This window comes from Nomascus leucogenys, chromosome 14 (genome assembly GCF_006542625.1).
Source record: "Nomascus leucogenys isolate Asia chromosome 14, Asia_NLE_v1, whole genome shotgun sequence".
In the NCBI taxonomy this organism is placed as follows: domain Eukaryota; kingdom Metazoa; phylum Chordata; class Mammalia; order Primates; family Hylobatidae; genus Nomascus; species Nomascus leucogenys.
In genome coordinates, this window is record NC_044394.1 from 81228872 (window position 1) to 81250452 (window position 21581).

At 39.8% G+C, this 21581-nt stretch overlaps 1 protein-coding gene across 1 annotated transcript in view; it reads right to left on the bottom strand.

Moving 5' to 3' along the window:
* Window positions 1-21181, bottom strand: part of SLC9A2 (solute carrier family 9 member A2) — a 93300-nt gene extending 72119 nt beyond the window's left edge. Inside the window, exon 1 of the mRNA XM_003274881.3 lies at window positions 20603-21181. Coding sequence (XP_003274929.1) covers window positions 20603-20891 — 289 coding nt within the window. The 5' untranslated portion in view covers window positions 20892-21181. The remainder of the gene's footprint in view (window positions 1-20602) is intronic.
* Window positions 21182-21581: the final 400 nt, after the last annotated feature.

Genomic DNA, 21581 nt, shown 5'->3' on the forward strand with positions numbered 1-21581 from the left:
GGAAATAGAAGCTCGGCACCCTCCCTATGCCTGCCCTGTACACCTCTTCACCTGGATGCTCATCTGTATCCTTCATAACAACCAGCAAACCAGTGTTGCCCTCCGTTCTGTGAGCTATTATAGCAAATGATCGAACCTGAGCAGGTCATGGGACTCCTCAGTTTATAGCTAGCTGGTCAAAAGTATGGGAGGGCCCAGGACTTTTGATGGTCATCTGAATCATGGGCAGTTTTGTGGGACCAAGCCCTTAACTGTGGATTCTGTCCTGACTCCAGGTAGTTAGGGTCAGAATAGAATTGAATTTTAGGATACCAGGCTGCTATCTGGAGAGCTGGAGAATTGGTTGTTGGTGTCAGGGAAAAACCTACATATTTGGTGTGAGAAGTGCTGAGAGACAGCAGAGAAACACAAGTTTCTTCCTAGTATGGTAACAAAGAAAAAGGCTCTTAACCTGTCCTCTGAGCTGGTTAGTTTCCTTAGGGATTATACACCAAGCTTCAGGAGACAGATGCAGTGAAAATGCAGCAGATGTGTGTGTTGTAACTGGAGATTCCAATGCCAGAAAGTTACAGAGTTTATATCTCACTTTTTGTCTCACATGCCTCACAATCCTAGTTCCAACCTTTCTGTTTTCTCTGATCTTTAATTATTTTATTTCCCAAGAAAATGAACAGCCACTGGTCTATACTTGATTGCACTGGAGGTTTATGCTTTTATTACTACCGGTCATTTCTATGTTTGTCTCAATTTCATTAAAGTTGTAAGAGCTATATTGTTCCTCCTTAAAATGTTCACTTTTGCCAGACATAGAAGAACAAATACTGTATGATTCTACTTACGTAAAGTACCTAGAATGGACCAACTCACAGAGACAGAAAGCAGAATGGAGTTTACCAGGGGCTCAAGGGAGGAGGTGATGGGGAGTAAGTGTTTAATGGACATAAATTTTCAGTTTGTGAAGATGAAAATGTCGTGAAGATTGATGGAGGTAATGGTTGCAAAACACTGAGAATGTACTCAATGCCACTGAATTGCACACTTACAAATATTGCTATGACTGCATATGCACTGCTAAACCAACTGGGAGAAAGGATAATGCTGCCAAATGGATCTCTGCTGGTAGGCACGGTCACCATGCAGTGTTCTGAAATTCTGACTGATCCCCTGATATGGAGTCTGAACTAGTCCTTCAAAAGGCAACTCTACAAATGTTGATATAAAATGTGCAAAGCCTGGGCTGTTCAAAAATAAGAAGCAAAACAACAGAAATTTTTGGCAGCTCAAAAGGTAAAACAAGCAATTTTTTACAAAAACACTCATAGCAAAATGTCAAAGAATAGGAAAATGGTTGAGTGAATGATACCCTATTAACATGATATAATAATCTACCACAGCATGCATGTTTATTATGTCAGTTTTTCTGCGGGTTTCTATTTTTTTTAGACAGGGTTTCATTCTGTCACCCAGGCTGGCGTGCAGTAGTGCAATCATAACTCACTGCAGCCTCCAGCTCCTAGGCTCAAGAAATCCTCTCACCTCAGCCTCCTGAGTATCTAGGACTACAGGTGCACACCAGCACACCTGGCTGATTTATTAATTTTTCGTATAGACAAAGTCCCACTATGTTGACCACGCTGGTCTCAAACTCCTGCTCTCAAGGGATCCTCCCACCGCGGCCTCCCAAAGTGTTGGGATTATGGGCATGAGCCATCACTCCTGGATTTATTTGAAATAATGTTCAGTGAAAAAAGAGCACAGAATAGTTTTAAAAGTTTTTATTTTCTTTTAAGACTGTTAAATTTCATTGATTTTACTCACAGATATGTTTTCTCAAACTCCTGGCCTCAAGCAATTCTCCTGCCTTGGCCTCCCAAAGTGTTGGGATTACAGGCATAAGCCACTGCGCCTAGACTCACAGACACATTTTAAAGAAAGTGCCTCTCCACACTTGATCAAAAGGCTGAGAAGCAGTGGAAAGTGCCTCTCTTTAGTGAGCATAAGGAACACTTCCATTCAAGATATCAATAATTGCCAGGACCACAACTGATGTACCCATAGAGTTTACCTTTCATAGACGATGAACTCATTGTGTGACTTAACACAGTGCCTCCTGAGTGCAATCCCAGCTCAGCTTCCCCTGGCTTGTACTTCCTATTCAAGGGGGGAAACATGAACCCCTTTCCCTTAGATATTCCAGAGTGTCCTTCCCACATTTGTCAATGGTCAGAGTATGTTGGCCATTTCTATTTATTTGTCTTTTTGTAACATGATCACTTTCTGAGAATAATACTCATTTTGATCAGTGTTAACTTGACTATAAAACATATTCCAATGATCCTGAGTGCCTAAGTGTCCCACATAATCAGCTCAGCCCTTTTAAATATACCCAGGTATAAATACAAGAAGCAAAATGTCATGTAACATGAAAAAGTCTGAAGCAGAGTTTGCAAGCTTGCAGGCCATGAGCCACCATGGCCTGCATGCCTATTTTGTTCAGCCTATCTAGTGGGTTCAAAGATTGAGCTCATATTGAGAAACTGAGAGGATCCACATGTCAATTCTTCTGCCCAAGTTGTCTTGGAAAATCAGCAAAACTGGGCTTTTGTCACCCATCTTATGCCAATTTCTGCAAAGTGGCCATTAGTTGGAGCTTGGGCAGGGCAATAGCTGGCTGTCCAGCTTGCTCCCCGTAACGCCTCCCATCTCTCAGGGCATGAAGAGGCACCAACAAGGCACCACACTGACAGCTACGTGTCTATCTTTTTAGACTCCTTCCTTCTAGTCTCAACCACAGCAATGAGAAGACAACTTAGGCAGAGATTCCATGAATTAAGTAACAGATTTCCCATCCTTTAAGCAGATGAGTGAGGGACCATCTCCTCAGGGGCCAGAGGTGCCTCCCTATCCCAGCTGGGGGCACTGCAGTTGGTTTTATCAATGGGGTGAGATCTCTGGCAGGTCCAATACAGCACACAGAGTTGGTGAAGTTCACTTCTGCAGGTAGGTGGCTCTGCCGCCCTGGGAGTCTCTTTTTCACTGGAGGCAGCTGAATCCTACTCTGATACCCAAGCCAGGGTTGGACACAGGATTTGACTCATGCCCTGGCCACCTCACTGCCTGCATTATATTCTTTCTTTAACCCACACCACACCCACTGGACAGCTCGGAAATGATCACTGGCTCAGTTGTGCTGGCACTGCAACTCTACCCCAGGAAATAATAACGATGGCACTGGCCAGTTTTCAAAGTATTTCAGCATGTATTCTATCTGGGTGTGAAACGTGTGTCTCCCCAAGCTGAGAAAAGGACTCTACAGATGGCAGGGGAATTTCTAATACAGCCAGATGGGAAACAAGATCCTCGCTATTAAATACTGAGAGCTGCCCTTGGACAAGCGGAATATTCTTATTTAGAAAACTCTGGGAATCCAGTTTCCTTTGAGGAATGGCAGGTGAAGCAGTCACAGAGCTTGCTCTCAGTCTGTTAGGACTGCAGGTATAGGTCTTACAGCTATGAAACAGATTCAATGGATCTTCTGTGATTCCACACATCTTTAACTTTTTCATCTCCTCAAGGCTCTAAGCCCTCCACTTTTTCTTTTTCTTTTCTTCCTTTCTTCCAACCCTCCCATTTTAGAAACACAATCTGATGAAGGGGTTTGACCAAGGAAGGATTCAATTTGAAGAGATCATTCTGAAGGTAAAACTTGCCAGTGCCTAGGCAGTGTTTAAGAGGAGTTACAGAGTCCAAGGGGTTGAGAAGTTCTAGTGACTATTTCTGAACAGATCCTTTGCACAGCTTAGTTAAGCTGGGGGAAGGGCCACTAGGGCGTGCCAGTGGTGATAAAGACTCTGGTATACTACAACCTAGAGTCAGAACTTTCCATGCCAGCCAACAGTTGAAAGCAATTTTTATTCTACTGCCCCAGGCTAGATGTTAAATCTTAGGATTTGTCATTCTCTCAACTCATGTGTTAGTAAACCATTTATGCCAATTTTGGCTTTGCTGTTTGCACACTGCTATCATTAAGCCATATAAGGTTTTCCAGGGACTCTACTCCACCCACCTAACCACCTTGTGTGGGAACCGTATTTTCTGTTTTCTGGTTTCTATTCCTTCAAGAGCTTGCCTTCTAAGCAAATTTACCACTTGCTCAAAATACATAGATCAAAGTATAGTAAGGAACCCACAATTGCCAGTAATTGCTACCTGATTTCATTTTTCAATTAAGTGGTTGCTAACACTTAACTGCAGTCGCCAGTTATTTACATGGCAGGGAAATATTTGCACACTGCTGGCTCAGGCTAAACTAAGAAACTATCCCATTTGGTAAAAGACTGTATTTTCCAAACTTGCTAGAATACTATCCCTTTCATTCCCTTTCCCTCCTCCCTGACTTCTGTTACCAAGTTGGTGGTCTTTGTACATCCAGCTGTCTTCCCATTTGCTTATGGTTGCAAAAATCAAAGGGGTTTCAATGAGTATGTCTTGGGATGTGTATTTAAAAGATTCATGGAGATTCTTACAGTTCCATATAGTTCTACAGTCATCATAATTATTACGTTCCATTAAAATAATGGTCACACCTACTAACACATTCAGTGGGAAAACAGAGGACTAGAGCCTTGCCAATTATACTCACTTGTTCCAAGATTTAGGAACAGTAACAGCTCCCTGGTTTTAGTGGCTTCAAAACAGAAAATTGAAACAAGACCAAATAAAAAGAAAAAGATCAAAAAAAAAAAAAAAGGAAAAAAACCATGCAGATGGAGCCAATCATTAAGTAAACAGATGAGCTATCTTATCAACCAAATCCCTTTAGCAAAACCATCACCTCTGATGTGTGGTGCTTAGAATGTGAGCACATGAATGAATGAATGAATATCAGTTGTAACACAAAACAAAACAAAATAAGATACAGACTCTTGTGAGGTTCAAAGCAGATTACAAATTACATTGTGAAGTGATTGAAAATATAAAACAGTGTTACTTGGTTTTAACTATATACATTGTAAGTGACATTTGTAAAAAGACGCCCATGTCCTTGGAACCCCTCTTGAGGAGGGATGAACAGCGAGTGAACAGCCAACTCACACATAAATAATTAGATGTCAGAGAGTGATAGACAGCTCAGAGGAAAGCAAACCTGGGCAACAAGATACAGAGAAACTGGGGCCAGGGCTATTGCACACAGGCGTGCACGTATTCTTATTTCCCTTTAAAGCTCCTCGAGCCGGAGTCAGCGTCTTCCATACTCATCCAGAAACTTCACGAGCGAACACACAAAGAATGCTGCCATTCTCCTAAGTAAGCAGACCAGGCGTGTTGACACGAACAATGTATCCTTCCCAACCCTGAACACCAAGACTTTCAATCAGATAGAAAAGAAGAAGCTGCAATTTTTCAGTATGGTTTCTCCTCACCATTCCAGTGTTCCGTAAGAGAAAATGTACAGTCAGCTGATGCATGCTTCTGCCTTAGAATACTAGTGATGAAAAGCTCGGGTTGACATTTCTAAAATAGCAATAATTACTTTAGGCAGCACTTTGCTTTAAGATTCTTTCCAATCTAGATTCTGAAAGAAACACTATTTGTACAAAAAGCACAAAAGGCCTAGGAAAGCAACTGCTGAACAACGTGCTTACCACAAGTGTGTGTGAGCTGATGCATCTGTGGACCTTGATGACACAGAGGAGACCCAGAAGCTCTGGGCTTTCCAGGAAGTGTCCAGAGGAGGGTCAATGAGAGCGACTACTCTCATAGGGAGTCTCAGCTGACTGTGAGCCCTGCATGCCTAGTCTTTCACCTAGCCCTCCACCAATTATGCCTGGCTGCTCATCTTTCATTTTCTAAGACAAGAACCTGGAATAAAAAAAAAAAGATGTGCATTGCCTCTTTTTCATTGCAAACTAACTTAGCAAAAGCAGAAAAAAATGATTTTTTTTAAGTTTATGTAACATATTTCAGAGGCTGACATATGTATAATTTAGAAAGAAACCTATTTATTCATAACAGCAATGGCAGAAGATCAGGACATCTAACAACTTGCTATGGAGCAAATGGACAAAACAGATTTTCATGGTATAATACTATTATACATTGGAGAAGAAAGAAATAAATCTGTTCTCCTTCAAGGCTGTCCACATTTCCAAGGTCTATAAAGCAGCAACTGTTGCAAATGTGTTAGCTCTATCCTCACAACAAACTAACGAAGAAGCTACTACCATCAGCTCATTTTACTGATGAAATAACAGAGGTCAGAGAAGTTAATTGACTCACCCAAATCCACAGCTAGTAAGTAGCAGGGCTGGGATTTTGGACAGCAGAGCTTAAGTTACCACTAAAGTATATCCAATAATAGTATATGCACTATAGTACAGTGATCAAATCATTTACCATCCAAATGAGGATATTTGAGAGTGAAATGACACAATAATAATATATGTGACAGGTCATTTGTAACAAATGTAAACCAGAAATATCATGGACAACCAAGGAGTGTGGTAACTTTAATTATATAATTAAAGTGTGGTGAAAAAAAGTTTCTCCAAATGTTATTGAGTTACTCATTTACTCAGTAATTACTTATTGAGTTTGTACTATGTACCAAGCCTTTTTCCAGACAATGAGTCAAACACAAAGTCCTTTCCCTCATTGAGCACACATTCTAATGAATATCATTTATGTGTACATGTGTTACTATATGTGCATGTTTGCATGTGTAAGACGTGTGTATGTGTGTGCAACAATGAAACATATTTAACATCTTTTCTCCTGTAAATCTGTTGTAGTTGAATTTATTAAAATCTACATGACAGCTTAAGTTATATGGGTTGAACCTTTTCTTAACCTATGAATACTTAACGTGTTAAATATATATCTCGAAAGCATTACAATTCTGTATTCTGTGTGTCATGGATGATGGAAAAGACCAGGCCAAGATTCTGAAGTTCTAGACTCATGGTCCAGCTCTGGTACTACTGAGTTCTGCTACCTTACCTTTTCCTTAGCTCTTTGTGTCCTACCCAGTTTAGAGTTGTTGTCAGGTCATACTAATCCTAACTTTTGGGTTGCAATGTACTTTCTCCATGTATTACTTCGATTCGTCCTCACAGAATCACATGAAGGAAGCCAGGTGCTATTATTATTGCGTGATTTTACAATGGCAATCTGAGACTGTCATAATGAGGCCTACAGGTCAAGCATGAGCCTCACATGCAGGCCTCTGGCTCCAGGTTAAGAGTAGGTAAAGTGTGCTGGAGACCACACCGGAAGTATGGTACTTTAATATTCTTTCCTGTGAGAGACAGGGGGCTGGGTGAGACACATCCAAGTGATGAAGAACTAGCTGTGGCCCCACCTCTGCCACTGGATAGCTGACACCTTGGACAAATTACCTAAGCTCCCTAAACTCTTATCCTCATCTATTTTTTAAAACTAGGAATAATAATGGTGCCTACTTTCCAGAATTACCATGAGGATTAAATAAGACAATGAATGTAAAGCGCTTGGCTCAAATACCTGGCAAAGAATAATGTTCTGTCCTTGTTAGCTATTATTATTTTATTAAAGAAACTGTAATAGAGGAATTACCAAGTCTCACCATCTCCACCCTTCTGTGCTACAAGAAAATGCACCACTGGTTGCATTACCCTGCTCAGGTTTCCTGGCCAGTGAGTCTCCAGGAAACAGGCCCAGGAATTGGGAAAAGCAACCAGAGGCAGAGTCACAGAAATATGGCTATGGAGTTGTTTCACTGCCCTGTGATTTTCTAAACAACTTTCTATGGGTAGCAAAACCTTTATACTTCTTTACAGTGTTTCCCAGACAGAGCAGGCAGGTATAATCTGATTCATTTTCAGGTGAAATTTCTAAATGTATTGTGAGTTTGATTTTTCTTTTCTGTCTTTCCCATGTGAGCCTTTGTATGCCAACACAAACCATAACATGAAACTCACCTGGAAAGTATGCTTGTCACAGTCATAACAGAGATCTTTTGGTGGAATTCCCTGCCCTACCCACTGGAATTATTAGAGAAGAAGAGGAATACAAGTCGTCTTCAAACAAGAGATGAATTTGACAAATCAAGATGAGAAAGCCCATGTACAGTGATGAACAATGCACAGGACTGTTGCAGGAAGCACATCAATTATGACTCATACATTTAAAAGATGTAACTGTGAGAGAATAACCTATAATTGTGCATGTATCATTAAAATGACAATACGCCCATATATTGCCTTTAATATAATATTTAATTATATATTATAATTAATTATATTATTTATATTTAAATATATTTATATATTTATATTTATATTTATTATATTTAATATATTATATTATTATATTAAATATAATATAATATATTATATTATATTAAAATATATTAATATTATATTATATTTAATATATTAATATATTTATATTATATTATATTAATATAATATAAATTATAATATAGTAATATTAATATAATATAATATTATATTAATATTTTATTAATATAATATAATATTATATTAATATTTTATTAATATTATATTTGTTATAAATGATGTCCTCCCCCACAGACAATCTTATATTATCCTTATGGAAATATTAAACAGATAGGGCAGATATATATATATGTATATCCCCACTTTCATTAATTAAATGGAAGAACTAAGTAGATGAATACTTCTCAGGGTCATAAGACCAAGTTAATGGCAGAAGTGAAATTACAACAGGGTCTTCCTACTTCTAATCTAGGGCTATCTTTCCCAAAACATAGGTCAAACACTTCCACCAACTGCTAAGGTATTCCTCTTCTACACAAGCATGAAAATATGCAAAATAAAACAGAAGCAGTACAGTCATACCCCCACATCCTTCAGATTGAAAACTAGGGAAGTACACATTATTTTTACCTTACATTAAAGAGAAGCCATTATGATAACATAACCATGAGAATTAAACCTTCTGTAGAAAGTATGTCCTTACAACGTGCTGTGTAAAATGTCACAGAGATATCCAACAATATGGACACAAATGGTGTCTCCTCATACTACTACATAAGATATTAATATCTACCCGAGTTCAAAATTAAGGAAAAGGTCTAGGAGGCAAAAAATAAGAAGAAAATCAAAATGAGATATGTCAGTAGGATTTGAAGTCACAGTGAACCAGGGGAATTCCTGACATAGATGTGTGGCCTATGTGCTAGGATGTGGCATTTTAACACCTACATGAGGATGAGAAATTTGACTTCAGACCACTAAAGAAAGGGCTCCTGAAGAAATTCCTGAATTTCCAAGAGCTACATTGTCCTAAATAAATAAATACTAGGAAAAAAAAAAAAGAAAAGATGCTTTTAGCCAAGAAAAAAGGAAGGAAAAGAAATATGTCAACTCCTTATGGCTTTGAACCAGGGAAAATTTGCCCATGAAGTCTAAAATTCCAGGTCTATACCACATACAGGTATTAAGTCTGTATCTATAGTACTTGAATCACATACTAAAGCCAAGCTAAGAAATGAATAGTAAAAACAAATCATTAAAACCCTAGGTCCCAGCAAGAAGTACACTCCAAACCATTTTGTAAGAACATTTTGCAACTTAAGGAGAACAGACGTTTGCCAAATAAACATCACCTGCTGAAGTTAAGCTCATAATTAGAACTACAATCTACATAAGGAAATAAATATTGAAAAGAGAAAGTCAGTAAATGGATAAATATAAGAATTAGCACCCCAAGTATTATAAATAACAGAACAATCCAAAAGAGACTATTAAAATGAATATAGTTTAAAGGAATAAAGGAATAAAAGAAGAATAAAACCAATAATTACTAAAATTACGTAATGCAACAGCATGAACAAAACACAGATAGACTTGAAAAAGGGCCCAAACAGCTTAAATGAAAATATAATTAAAACTAAAAATCCAATGAGTAGGTTAACCACGATTAGAAATGCACTGAGAGTAAAATATGGTAAGCTGGAAAAAAAGAGAAGATAAAATCACCAAGAAATACCACAGCAATGAAGAGACGAAAAACATGAAACAGCTCTTAAGAAGCATGGAAGTATAACAAGTTCTGAGCAAGAAAAATAAAGTAAATCTATACTTAGACACGTTAAGAAAATGGCAGAATATCAAAAACAATTTTAAAAACTTAAATAAAATCAGAGACATAAGTCAAATTAATATCAAAAGGCAGTGTAACAACATAATTCTGCTTACCAACAAAAGAGGACAAAAAGTATTGAAGTAATACATTTCGAGTGATAAATAACACCAAACCCTACACTCGGTTATATTATCATTTAAGAGTATAATAAAAATAAAGATGTTTCCATACAAGACTAAAGCCTTCCCTGAAGTATCCACTAAAGAATATACATCAGTAAAAAGAAAAACAAACAAAAAAGAATCCGGAAGGCAGAAAGAGATAAAAAGTAACAATGAAGAAAAACAGGAAAACATGTTTACAAATCTATGTAACTACTGCTTACACAAAGTAAAAACTAATTTGGAGGAAGTTAAAATACAGTCCAAATATGAATTATGACAAAATATTATAATTCTGAAACACACAGTTAGAATTTTTTTAAGTTCAAGTATTAGGAAGAAGATAATAAAAATAGCAAATATTTTTATGTTCTAGGAACAAATTTGATACCATTATGTTCCATGAAATTATTTTAAAACTTTACATATATTAGCTAATTTACTTTACACAAAAGCCTATGACATTGCTACATTTATTGTCCCCACTTTACCGCCAGGACTACTGAGCCTTGAGAGTTTAAGTTATATACTCAAAATCACACAACCACAAAATATGTAGGAAAATGTATCTGAGATGTGAGCCATGGTACTCTGGTTGACTCCTGTTAAATCAGATAATCACACTAAACTGTATAGTAACCTTAAAAAGAATAGAAATAGAATATATAATTATGTATAAAAAACAAATAAGAAAGAGAAATCAACCAAGCCAAAATATGACAAGAAAGAAAGATTAGGATACCAAATGAAAGCAAGGTAAACAGAGAGCAAAATAAGTCAAACTATGTCATTATTCACAATAAGTGTAATTACATTTCTCTTTTTAAGCTACGGTGTTTTAAAATGCGAAATTAAAGATGCAAAATCCAGATCTATGTGGTTTAATGAGGCCTAGCCAAATGAAAATAACATAACTCATTTGATAGTATAGGTATAAAAATATACATATGGAAAATGTAGATATAGAAAACAGATATGGAAAAAAAGTACATGTACGAAATCAAGTTTTCTTTTAAATGGTAATAGTTTTATATGAAAAAATACACTTTGAGCCACAAGTACTGGAAATAAGGAAGTTAAAAACAATAAATAAAGGAAGAACTCACTCTGGAGATGTAACAATATTGAATGAGTATGTAATAACATAGCATCAAAACAAAGCAAAAATTGAAACAATTACAAACGGTAATCGACATCACAATTTTAGAAGTGATTTTAATGTACCCCAGGAACTGATAAAGTAACCAAAAAACTGTTAATGCTATTGAAGATTTTAACACTGTAATTAGAAATTTGATCTAGTCTCTGTGTGTCTGTATATGTATACATCTAAGTAAATAAAATCCTGTACACAATAAATAGAGAATACACATTGTTTTTTCAAGCATAAATGGAAAATATAGTTTTAAAATGTCCATAAAATAAGCCATAAAGGATATCACAATCAACACTAAAAATCAGCATTATACCTATCTAGCCAAAATGCATTAAAATGTCAATAAAATAAAAAACAACTGGGCATAGTTGTGCATGCCTATAGTTACAGCTACTTGGGAGGCTTAGGGGGGAGAATCATTTGAGCTAAGGAGTTTGAGAGCGGCCAAGGCAACATGGTGAGAACCTATCTCTAAAATCGACAATGACAACAAAAATCCCAAATCTCCATAAGTTTATTAACTGAAAAGTAAAATTCTAACTAATTATTGAGTCAGAATAAAATATCACAAGGGGGTTTAAAAATACTGAGAGCTGAGTGACAGCGGAAACCCCGCATATCAAAACTATGCAATACAACTAAAGTAGGAAAAAGGGGGCATATTTCTAGCCTTAAATACATATATTGCTGTTCTTCCAAAATTTACCCATTTGGATCATAAGAATTCATCTTTAAGAAGAGTTTCATTGACTAATCCTATTTTAGTTCATGAAGCATTCCTTTGGCTCCATGAAGATCAAACTGATTTTATGGACTCTGAGCATCCTGAGATGAGATCCATCAAAAGCAGTCATCATTCCAGTTTTATCATTGATATATTGTGTTAAGTAATCTTTTCAGAACACCCATGGTTTCCTACTTAACAGCAGTAAAGATATCATGCAATTTATTCAGAAACTGATATGTCATTTGCATAATTTCCCTTAAATCTTTTGTCTTTACCATTCTCTATTGTTATTATTATTTGTATTAAAGATGAATTTACATAAACTTTGAGTATTATGAATATGTTTAGTTTGTGACAGAGTCTTAAGTATACAGTATAACATAGATTGGAATTTAATGAAAACAAGCAAATACCCATATTTTGGATAAATTGATTGGGGGAATTGGCTTATTAGGAGTTTCAATAAGTAAGTAAGCTACTGAAGTAATTTTGTTCATTTTAATAAGACTGATGTCACTTTAGCATAAGTGCATGTCAATTTTGGAGCTCAGGGATTCATAAAAAAACCTAGCAGAGAAGCTATTGAAAATAAACAGACCGACCAACCAACTCAGTGACAACAAAACAGGTTTACCCTGGAGCCATACTCTAATATTTTCTATTTGCCTCCCTTTCTGATCCTTTATCCCACTTTCTTTTTCTTCCTCTTCCTTCTCCCTCTTCTTTGTCAAATAGAGGATTGAGTTATTATCACTGATCCATATAAAGTCCCTCTCTCATTTATTTTAACTCCCACCCCCCATTTCTATTCCCCGACTTCCCATGTGTAACCTTCCTAATATGTTTGATACGCATCTTTTTGTTTGTATGTATTTTTAGAAAATGTTTATTGTTTTTGTGTGCAAAAAAAATTAATAAAAAATAATAATAATTATGTTTTTAAATATTGGTGTTTCTTACTCTTGTAAGGTGGAAATTAACAATATTAATAGAACATAAGTAAACTAAACAATTAATGGGTTAAGTTTTCAATTCAAGGGTTAATTAAATAAATAAATCCAAAGGAAGCTGAAGTAAGTAAATCATAAATGTAAGAGCAGAAGCAGATGACTTAGAAGCTAACCAAAAGCTAATTCTTTGATAAAGTATCAAATAGACAAACTCCTGCATACCTGATGAAGGTGAAAAAAAGAAAAACATAACAATATTAGAAACAGAAAGGAGAACATAAATGCTTATAAAATGGAGATCTTTTAAATCATAAAATAACTTCCAATAAGTTTTTAAAAACTCAAAATAATAATTTTATAAGAAATACAAATTACCATAATTGACCCCAGAAGACACAGATAAACCAAATAAAACCATAAACATTAAAGCCATGGACTCACTGGTTAAAATCTATCCATATACCAAAACCATCAATTCACTTGGTTTTACAGGTGGGTTTTTATACCATCCAAGGAACAGTTTGGTTTTTTTTTGTTGTTTCTAAGAGAGCGGGTCTCCATCTGTCTTTGCCCACCCCCACTAGAGTGCAGTGGCATCATCGCAGATCATTGTGACTTTGAACTCCTGAGCTCGTGATCCTCCTGCCTAGCTCCTGAGTCACTGGGACTAAAGGCACAGGCCACCAAACCTGGCTTTGTTGTTGCTGTTGTTAACGTTTTGAAGAGATTGGGCCTCACTATGTTGCCCAGGCTGGTCTCAAACTTCTGGCCTCAAGTGATCCTGCCACCTCAGCCCCACAAAGTGCTGACATTACAGTTGTGAGCTACAATACCCGGCCAGAACAAATGGTTTTATGCAAATAGTTCATTGTATACTTCTTAGGGCTTCAATCTAGGTGAAATAATTCTGTAAGAAATAAAGCTGAGCATGGTTATCATTGTTAAAGTGGGTATAATGTAACATTTTCATTTGGTGATAAAAATATCTATTATTTCTCTGATGGCCAGTGGTGATGAATATTTTTTCATGTGTCTGTTGTCTGCATAAATGTCTTCTTTTGAGAAGTGTCTGTTCATATCCTTCACCCACTTTTTGATGGGGTTGTTTTTTCTTGTAAATCTGTTTGAGTTCTTTGTAGATTCTGGATATTAGCCCTTTGTCAGATGAGTAGGTTGCAAAAATTTTCTCCCATTCTGTAGGTTGCCTGTTCACTCTGATGGTAGTTTCTTTTGCTGTGCAGAAGCTCTTTAGTTTAATTAGATCCCATTGGTCAATTCTGGCTTTTGTTGCCATTGCTTTTGGTGTTTTAGACATGAAGTCCTTGCCCATGCCTATGTCCTGAATGGTATTGCCTAGGTTTTCTTCTAGGGTTTTTATGGTTTTAGGTCTAACATTTAAGTCTTTAATCCATCTTGAATTAATTTTTGTATAAGGTGTAAGGAAGGGATCCAGTTTCAGCTTTCTACATATGGCTAGCCAGTTTTCCCAGCACCATTTATTAAATAGGGAATCCTTTCCCCACTTTTTGTTTTTGTCAGGTTTGTCAAAGATCAGATAGTTGTAGAAGTGTGGTATTATTTCTGAGGGCTCTGTTCTGTTCCATTGGTCTGTATCTCTGTTTTGGTACCAGTACCATGCTGTTTTGGTTACTGTAGCCTTGTAGCACAGTTTGAAGTCAGGTAGCATGATGCCTCCAGCTTTGTTCTTCTGACTTAGGATTGACTTTGCAATGTGGGCTCTTTTTTGGTTCCATATGAACTTTAAAGTAGCCATCAGAGAAATGCAAATCAAAACCACAATGAGATATCATCTCACACCAGTTAGAATGGCGATCATTAAAAAGTCAGGAAACAACAGGTGCTGGAGAGGATGTGAAGAAATAGGAACACTTTTACACTATTGGTGGGGCTGTAAACTAGTTCAACCATTGTGGAAGTCAGTGTGGCGATTCCTCAGGGGTCTAGAACTAGAAACGCCATTTGACCCAGCCATCCCATTACTGGGCATATACCCAGAGGAATATAAATCATGCTGCTATAAAGACACATGCACACATATGTTTACTGTGGCACTATCCACAATAGCAAAGACTTGGAACCAACCCAAATGTCCAACAATGATAGACTGGATTAAGAAAATGTGGCACATATACACCATGGAATACTATGTAGCCATAAAAAATGATGAGTTCATGTCCTTTATAGGGACATGGATGAAGCTGGAAACCATCATTCTCAGCAAACTACTGCAAGGACAAAAAACCAAACACCGCATGTTCTCACTCATAGGTAGGAATTGAACAATGAGAACACTTGGACACAGGAAGGGGAACATCACACACAAACACCGGGGCCTGTTGTGGGGTGGGGGGAGAGGGGAGGGATAGCATTAGGAGATATACCTAATGTAAATGATGAGTTAATGGGTGCAGCACACCAACATGGCACATGTATACATATGTAACAAACCTGCACGTTGTGCACATGTACCCTAGAACTTAAGTATAATAAAAAAATTTAAAAAATCTATTATTTTAAAGGGTACTAAAACACTTCAGAGGTAAAGTGTAATGGCGAAATTCTAGAATACACCCAAATTGGTTTTTAGAGAGAAGATGAGAAAGCTGTTAAAGTCATCCTTCAGACAGAGAACAGAAAATGTGTCTGGGAAAAGATCGAGGCTTTGAGAAGTAAAGGAATCAGTGTTCTTCTTTTAACTTTACTAGGAACCAATACCTGCCACCAGAAACTCCTGAATTTAGAAGTGTATTCAAAGTGAGATGTGGTTCAGATAGCAGGTGAAGACCCTGAGTTCCATCCATTGACCAACCAGTTGATGAATATGCCTCAGGAAAACCATAGGACAAAGAAAAACAGACTAAGTGCAAGGATAAGTTTTTTTCAGAGATCAAAGTCTCTGTAATTCAGACAGACATGAAACTCCTAGGTTTCACATTTCAATTTCAGGATAGCCTGGATCCCAGGGGAGATGTCTTCACGAGCCAAACTGCTTTCTATCTTTCCCCTTAAAATTATGAGAATATAATTTATTTAATTTCATGACAGCAGGATGGAGGGAGGTGGAAAATTCTGCATCTTACTCCAACTTAGGGGCAGAGAAAATAAAAAGAGCAGAGTGACCAGTGACACTTGAAAGGAGACGGAAATAGGCCAGCCTCACAAGACCTTAAGATATGGGAATGTATGTTAGGGGAAGCCCAGGACAAAGAAGGAGGCTCTGTTACTTTAGACAGCAAGGTACTCAGTGCTTTGTCCTTAAACCTTGAGAAGAAATACAGTCCATGTCCAAGTTCACCCAAATTAGCAAAAACCCCAGTGGGCCACTTCACAGGCAAAGAAATCAGAGGAGGCAATCTTAAAACACATCAGAAAATTTTATCTCAATTCTTTGGCTACCCGTTATTCCAGGTTGTAGAATCCCATCTCTCTATACAAGATTTATCAAGCAAAGTGTGTATTTATAACTATAAAAATAATCAACTGTTGCTCAAGATATAAATATTCAAACTGAAAGAATAATGTGAATTCACATGTGCGAGGACCTAAGTAAGAAACAAATGAGGAAACATTTCTTGCCAAAACTTTTAAAGCTTCTCTGAAGTATACTAAATTTGCTGTGCTTTAAAAAAAATATTTTGACCTACTTTATAAGCACATACTCATCATCATCTTTATCATCATCACCGTCATTATCATCATTGTTTTGGTAAATTTTATAATTATGAAACTACTTTTTCTGGACCAAGTAATTAGGATGTTGATTTTCCCTGATAATCAAGTGTAACAATTAAGAGCTAAGCTGAATCATTCAATGCTTTGCCAAAAATGGATTTTCTCACTTCTGATTGTAATATTTTTAAGATTATATTAGCTTATAATATATAATGTAATATATATTATATTAGAAAACTATTCTGAATTCACCATCAGCCATTATTTAAACCCCTACAAATGTTATTCGGATCCTCCACTTTGGATAACCTGTCAATTTAACCATGTTTAGATTAATCACTAGCAATGTTTCTCCATGTTCTCTGAGGCAGGTAAGGTTCTCTAAGGCACACAAATGGCATAAAAGTGCCCCAAATAGAAACCATGGCATTTTGCAGGCGTTAGCATTTGCATTACCCCACAGTATCACATCCACCTGCACAGCTCAATTCCTCTTCATTCCCAAATATGAGCAACTTAAGTCACATAACCCACCACAAAACAGCTTTTTCAGAACAAAAGTTGAAAGAGAAATGACTAGATGACTGTTTAATGGGGTACAAAAGTGTCCCACAGCACCAGAACGGTCTTGCTTAAAACCAAACAGAAAGTTCAGGACCCTGGGAGCAAGAGGAGGGGCGTGGATTTCTGGGCATTTCCTGGCTCCTCTAGGAACACAGGGGAAGCTGCAGGACGAGGCTGGGCCCTATGCAGGAGAATCTAGAGAAAATACCCCAGGCACCAGCATTTTGGACTCTAAAACTCCACTTTCTGTCCCGAGAAATATACCCTTCACTCTACCCATGGCAGTCTCCATTTGGCTGTTCAGACCACTCTCTGGGTGGAAATTATCATCTCTGTGACACTCAAAGGCAGAAAGGAAAGATAAAGTAGTAGCCAGAGACGTTCCAAATTTGGGGGAGGACAGGAGGTGCAGTACGTGATGATTTCCACAGCCAAGCACAATGCAGGGGAAAGCAGAAACTGGCAACTAGAACAGAGGGGGCCCAGGGAATATAAACATATCTGGGCTAAAAAGATGCTAGTGGAGAGACAAATACACTTGTTATGCAAGCAAGCATGAATGCCTTTAACAAAATACCACACAATGAAAGTGAGATGGTCCAATAAAATGAATGGAACAGGACAGCAAGAGAGTAAGTGCAGGAAGGTAGCCCACAGAGTAAGAACACTTGTGGAAGGCTGAGGCCAAAACAGAAGTAAAGAGAGACAGGAGGCAGCCCAGGACAGTGAACAGTGGAAAAGGTTCTGTAGTGCCAGAAACTGTACAGTTAAATACTGCTACTCTGATTACACTGCTGTCCTCACTGCTACTAATGATGACAGTATGGATGGAGTGATGGAGTGCTTACAGTGTGCCCAGCTTTATTCTAAAGATGTTACCCATTCATTCTCATTTAATCCTCACAAAAGAACAAGCCTTCTGGAAATGCACAAAGATGAGAAATGAGACAGACCTGGCTGTAATTCTGGCTCACCACCCACCACCAAGTTAATCTCCCTATTTCTTCATTTTCTCCTATATGAAACCAGGAAATCAACACCTACCCGGCATGGTGACTGTAAAAATTGGAGATAATACCCTTAAGTGCCTCGTAGCGGCTGTTATTATTGTAATTAATCTGATTAAAACAATCAGGAATGATGAACAAAGGAGAGAGTTGGAATAGAAATGGCAACAGAGAAGCAGTAATGGAAACAGGCACAGAAGCAGCCCTCCAGTGATGGAGCCTTGAGGCTCAGAGAGAGTGACAGGGAACAGGTCATTCATTCTGGCTTGCCACTTTGTGTGCTTCTGGGTGCAAATTCACTCAGAGTTTCCACCTCAACTAGTGGGAGTATTAATAACACCACTCCCTACAGGGCGGGCTTGTGGCATCTGAGTTTATTATTAGAGGCAATGAATTTACAAACATGTGCGTATCTGGTTGATAGATGGGGAAGCCCATCTCCTTATACCATTTCTCGGTGGAATTAAGACACTCGACTAGTAGCACCACGTCAAAGCCAGTCAATTACAGACTTCAGAGTCATTAAATAATATGTGTCTCTCTTAGTCACCACTAATAGAATCTGATTAATCTTATCTGGCATGAAGATTTGCTTCCGGTTTACCTACCACAACTTCCACCCTCCTGTAAACCATCCCTTCTACCTGCTTTGCACTCCTCTCCCAATTTATGTCTTTGTTCATTCCTCTCTGGAATGTTGCTCCCTTTTCTCTCTAACTGACCAGATCCTGGTCATCCTGGAAAATCCAGTTTAAATGTTTGCTCTGCACAGGAAGTGTTCTCTGCTTCCCTGCAATGGCATACTATCTTTTCTGAGTTTGTCACCCTACTCAGCACTGTCCTAGGCAATAATCACATAGTGTGTACGCCTCTCTCCACTCATCAATAAGCTCCCTGAGAAGGCAGACAACGCATCTTTTCATTCTTTATGGAAATCTGCCTCATCTCACAGGGTAAAGATGTAAAACACATGTAATGCATACATTCTTTGGACCTAACAACTTATTCGAATCATTATAACAGTAGTTAATATATTTCAGGATTTTTATAAAGTCTTTAAAATATAAAGTAAAAATAATATAAAGCACCATGCTCATAACATAAGTTTCTGGGGCATGGGTAATGAAGATGAGAAAATATATTCTGAGGTTTCTGCTTTCAAAATGAGAGTTAAAGGTAGTGCCAAAGTGGGTAATTTTTTTTTTTTTTTTTTTTTTTTTTTTCCTGAGACAAGGTATCTCTCTGTGGCCCAGGCTGGAGTGCAGTGGCGATCTCGGCTCAATGCAACCTCCGCCTCCTGGGTTCAAGCAATTCCCTCCCTCAGCCTCCTGAGTAGCTGGGATTACAGGCGCCCACCACAACGCCCGGCTAATTTTTTTGTATTTTTAGTAGAGATGGGGTTTCACCATGTTGACCAGTGATCCTCTTGATCCACCCGCCTCAGCCTCCCAAAGTGCTGGGATTACAGGCGTGAGTCACTGCGCCCAGCCGATTTTTTATTTTTGTACTGTTTGGTCTTACTATGTTGCCCATGATGATCTCGAACTCCTGGCCTTAAGGAATCCTCACGTCTGGGCCTCCCAATGTGCTGGGATTACAGCCTGGGCCATTGTCCTGGGCCCAGAGTTAACTATTTTAAAATATGCATCTCACCTCACTGGCCTCAGCTACCCCTGAAGCAAAAGCTTCCTGGAGAGTGACAGCCTCAACCCAATAGAGGGAGGAGAAAGGGCGTTTCTATTGCAGCTGCAAGCACTCAGGTGTCCCCGGTTCCCTTCCATGCACCTCATTATTCAGCAGGGTCTGTGTCACTGCCAAGGCGCCTCTCTCCTGTAGCATCCAGGGTTTTAACCACATTATGAATAGCCCCGCGGTTCGTCTGCACCTCTCTCCCTGCAGGTGAGACTGGTACACTTCAATAAACAGATCTCACTCAACTTAAGCAGAGAGCTAACAAACTTGGCGTTCCGTGCGGCAGAAGTAAGCAGCAATCGTTAAGTTTGTAGAATTTACATTGGGGGCCATTTCAAGGCCAATGTTTGCTTAAGAACCAAAACGCGAAGCTGCTCTTCCAAGGGTCCTTTTCAACCAGAAGAAGCTGCTCCATCTGTCGCCCCTGCCCTGATTCGAGATGAGGCAGTCACTATCTAGAGGTCAGCTGGCTGACCCAGTCACCCTCCAGGTGTCCCCCCGAGATCGCCCCCTCCCATTCCCCACGAGTCCAGCTCGCTCACCAATCTTGGCCAGGGAGGCCAGCAGAATCCAAAGGGTGATCTCGAAGGGGATCTGCACGTGGGGGTAATCCAGGGTAAACACAGGCAGCCGGCTCTCCTCGAACAGCGTCGTCCCGGGAGCCACCACGCTCGCAGGGCTGGGCGGGCTGGAACTGGTGCCCACGGCCCTCGGCGCGTTCAACAAGGTCTCTGCCAGGGCGCCCACGGGCCCCGCCACCTGCAGGAGCAGCAGCAACAGCATTTGAGGCGGTGGCGCCCGCAGGCTCCTGCAATTGCCCAGTGGTTCCATGGGTGCCGCCGGCTGCCGCCGAGGGGACCGGCGGTTGGCCCTCGGAACGCTCAACGCATCGCGCGCGGGCTGCGCAGCCCGCTCCGCCCTGCCGCGTGCAGAGCAGGGCAGCGAGAGCCACCCGCCGCTGCTGCGGGACCGGGTCTCTGCAATCAGAGGGCTAGGTCCTCGCTGCGAGCAGGCGCACTGCCTGGCGAGGCACGTGCAGGGCGACGAGAGGCCACTGCGCGGACCCTCAGCAGCCCTCAGCCGCCCTCCTCCGCCGGCCGCCGGCTCATGCCCGTGCGCCGCTCTCCAGCCGCAGCTGCAGGCCCTGCCCAGGGCGGCCCGCGGGCGGGGGCGGGGCGGGCGCGGCGCCCAAGCCGCGGGGCAGGAGGACAAGGGGACCTGGCCGGCACACCGCGCACCTGCTCGAGCCCGCAGGGAACGCGGGGCCCCAGTGACCGCGGGGGCGATGGCTGCCCTCCGTTCGCGCAGGCACCGCGCGCCAAGACCCGCCACCCCCAGAGCCGGCGAACTGTGGGTGGAATCGCCGCATCGGGAGCATGGTGGCCGGAGCTGTCTCCGCCCCGGAGGCAGCGTCGGACGTCCATCCAGTGAAGGGACCGGCGCGACCCACGCGTCGCGCCCTTCCCTCCTCCCCCGCCCCCGCAGGCTCCTGCAAGGGGACGCCCCGGTGCGCTGGGCGCG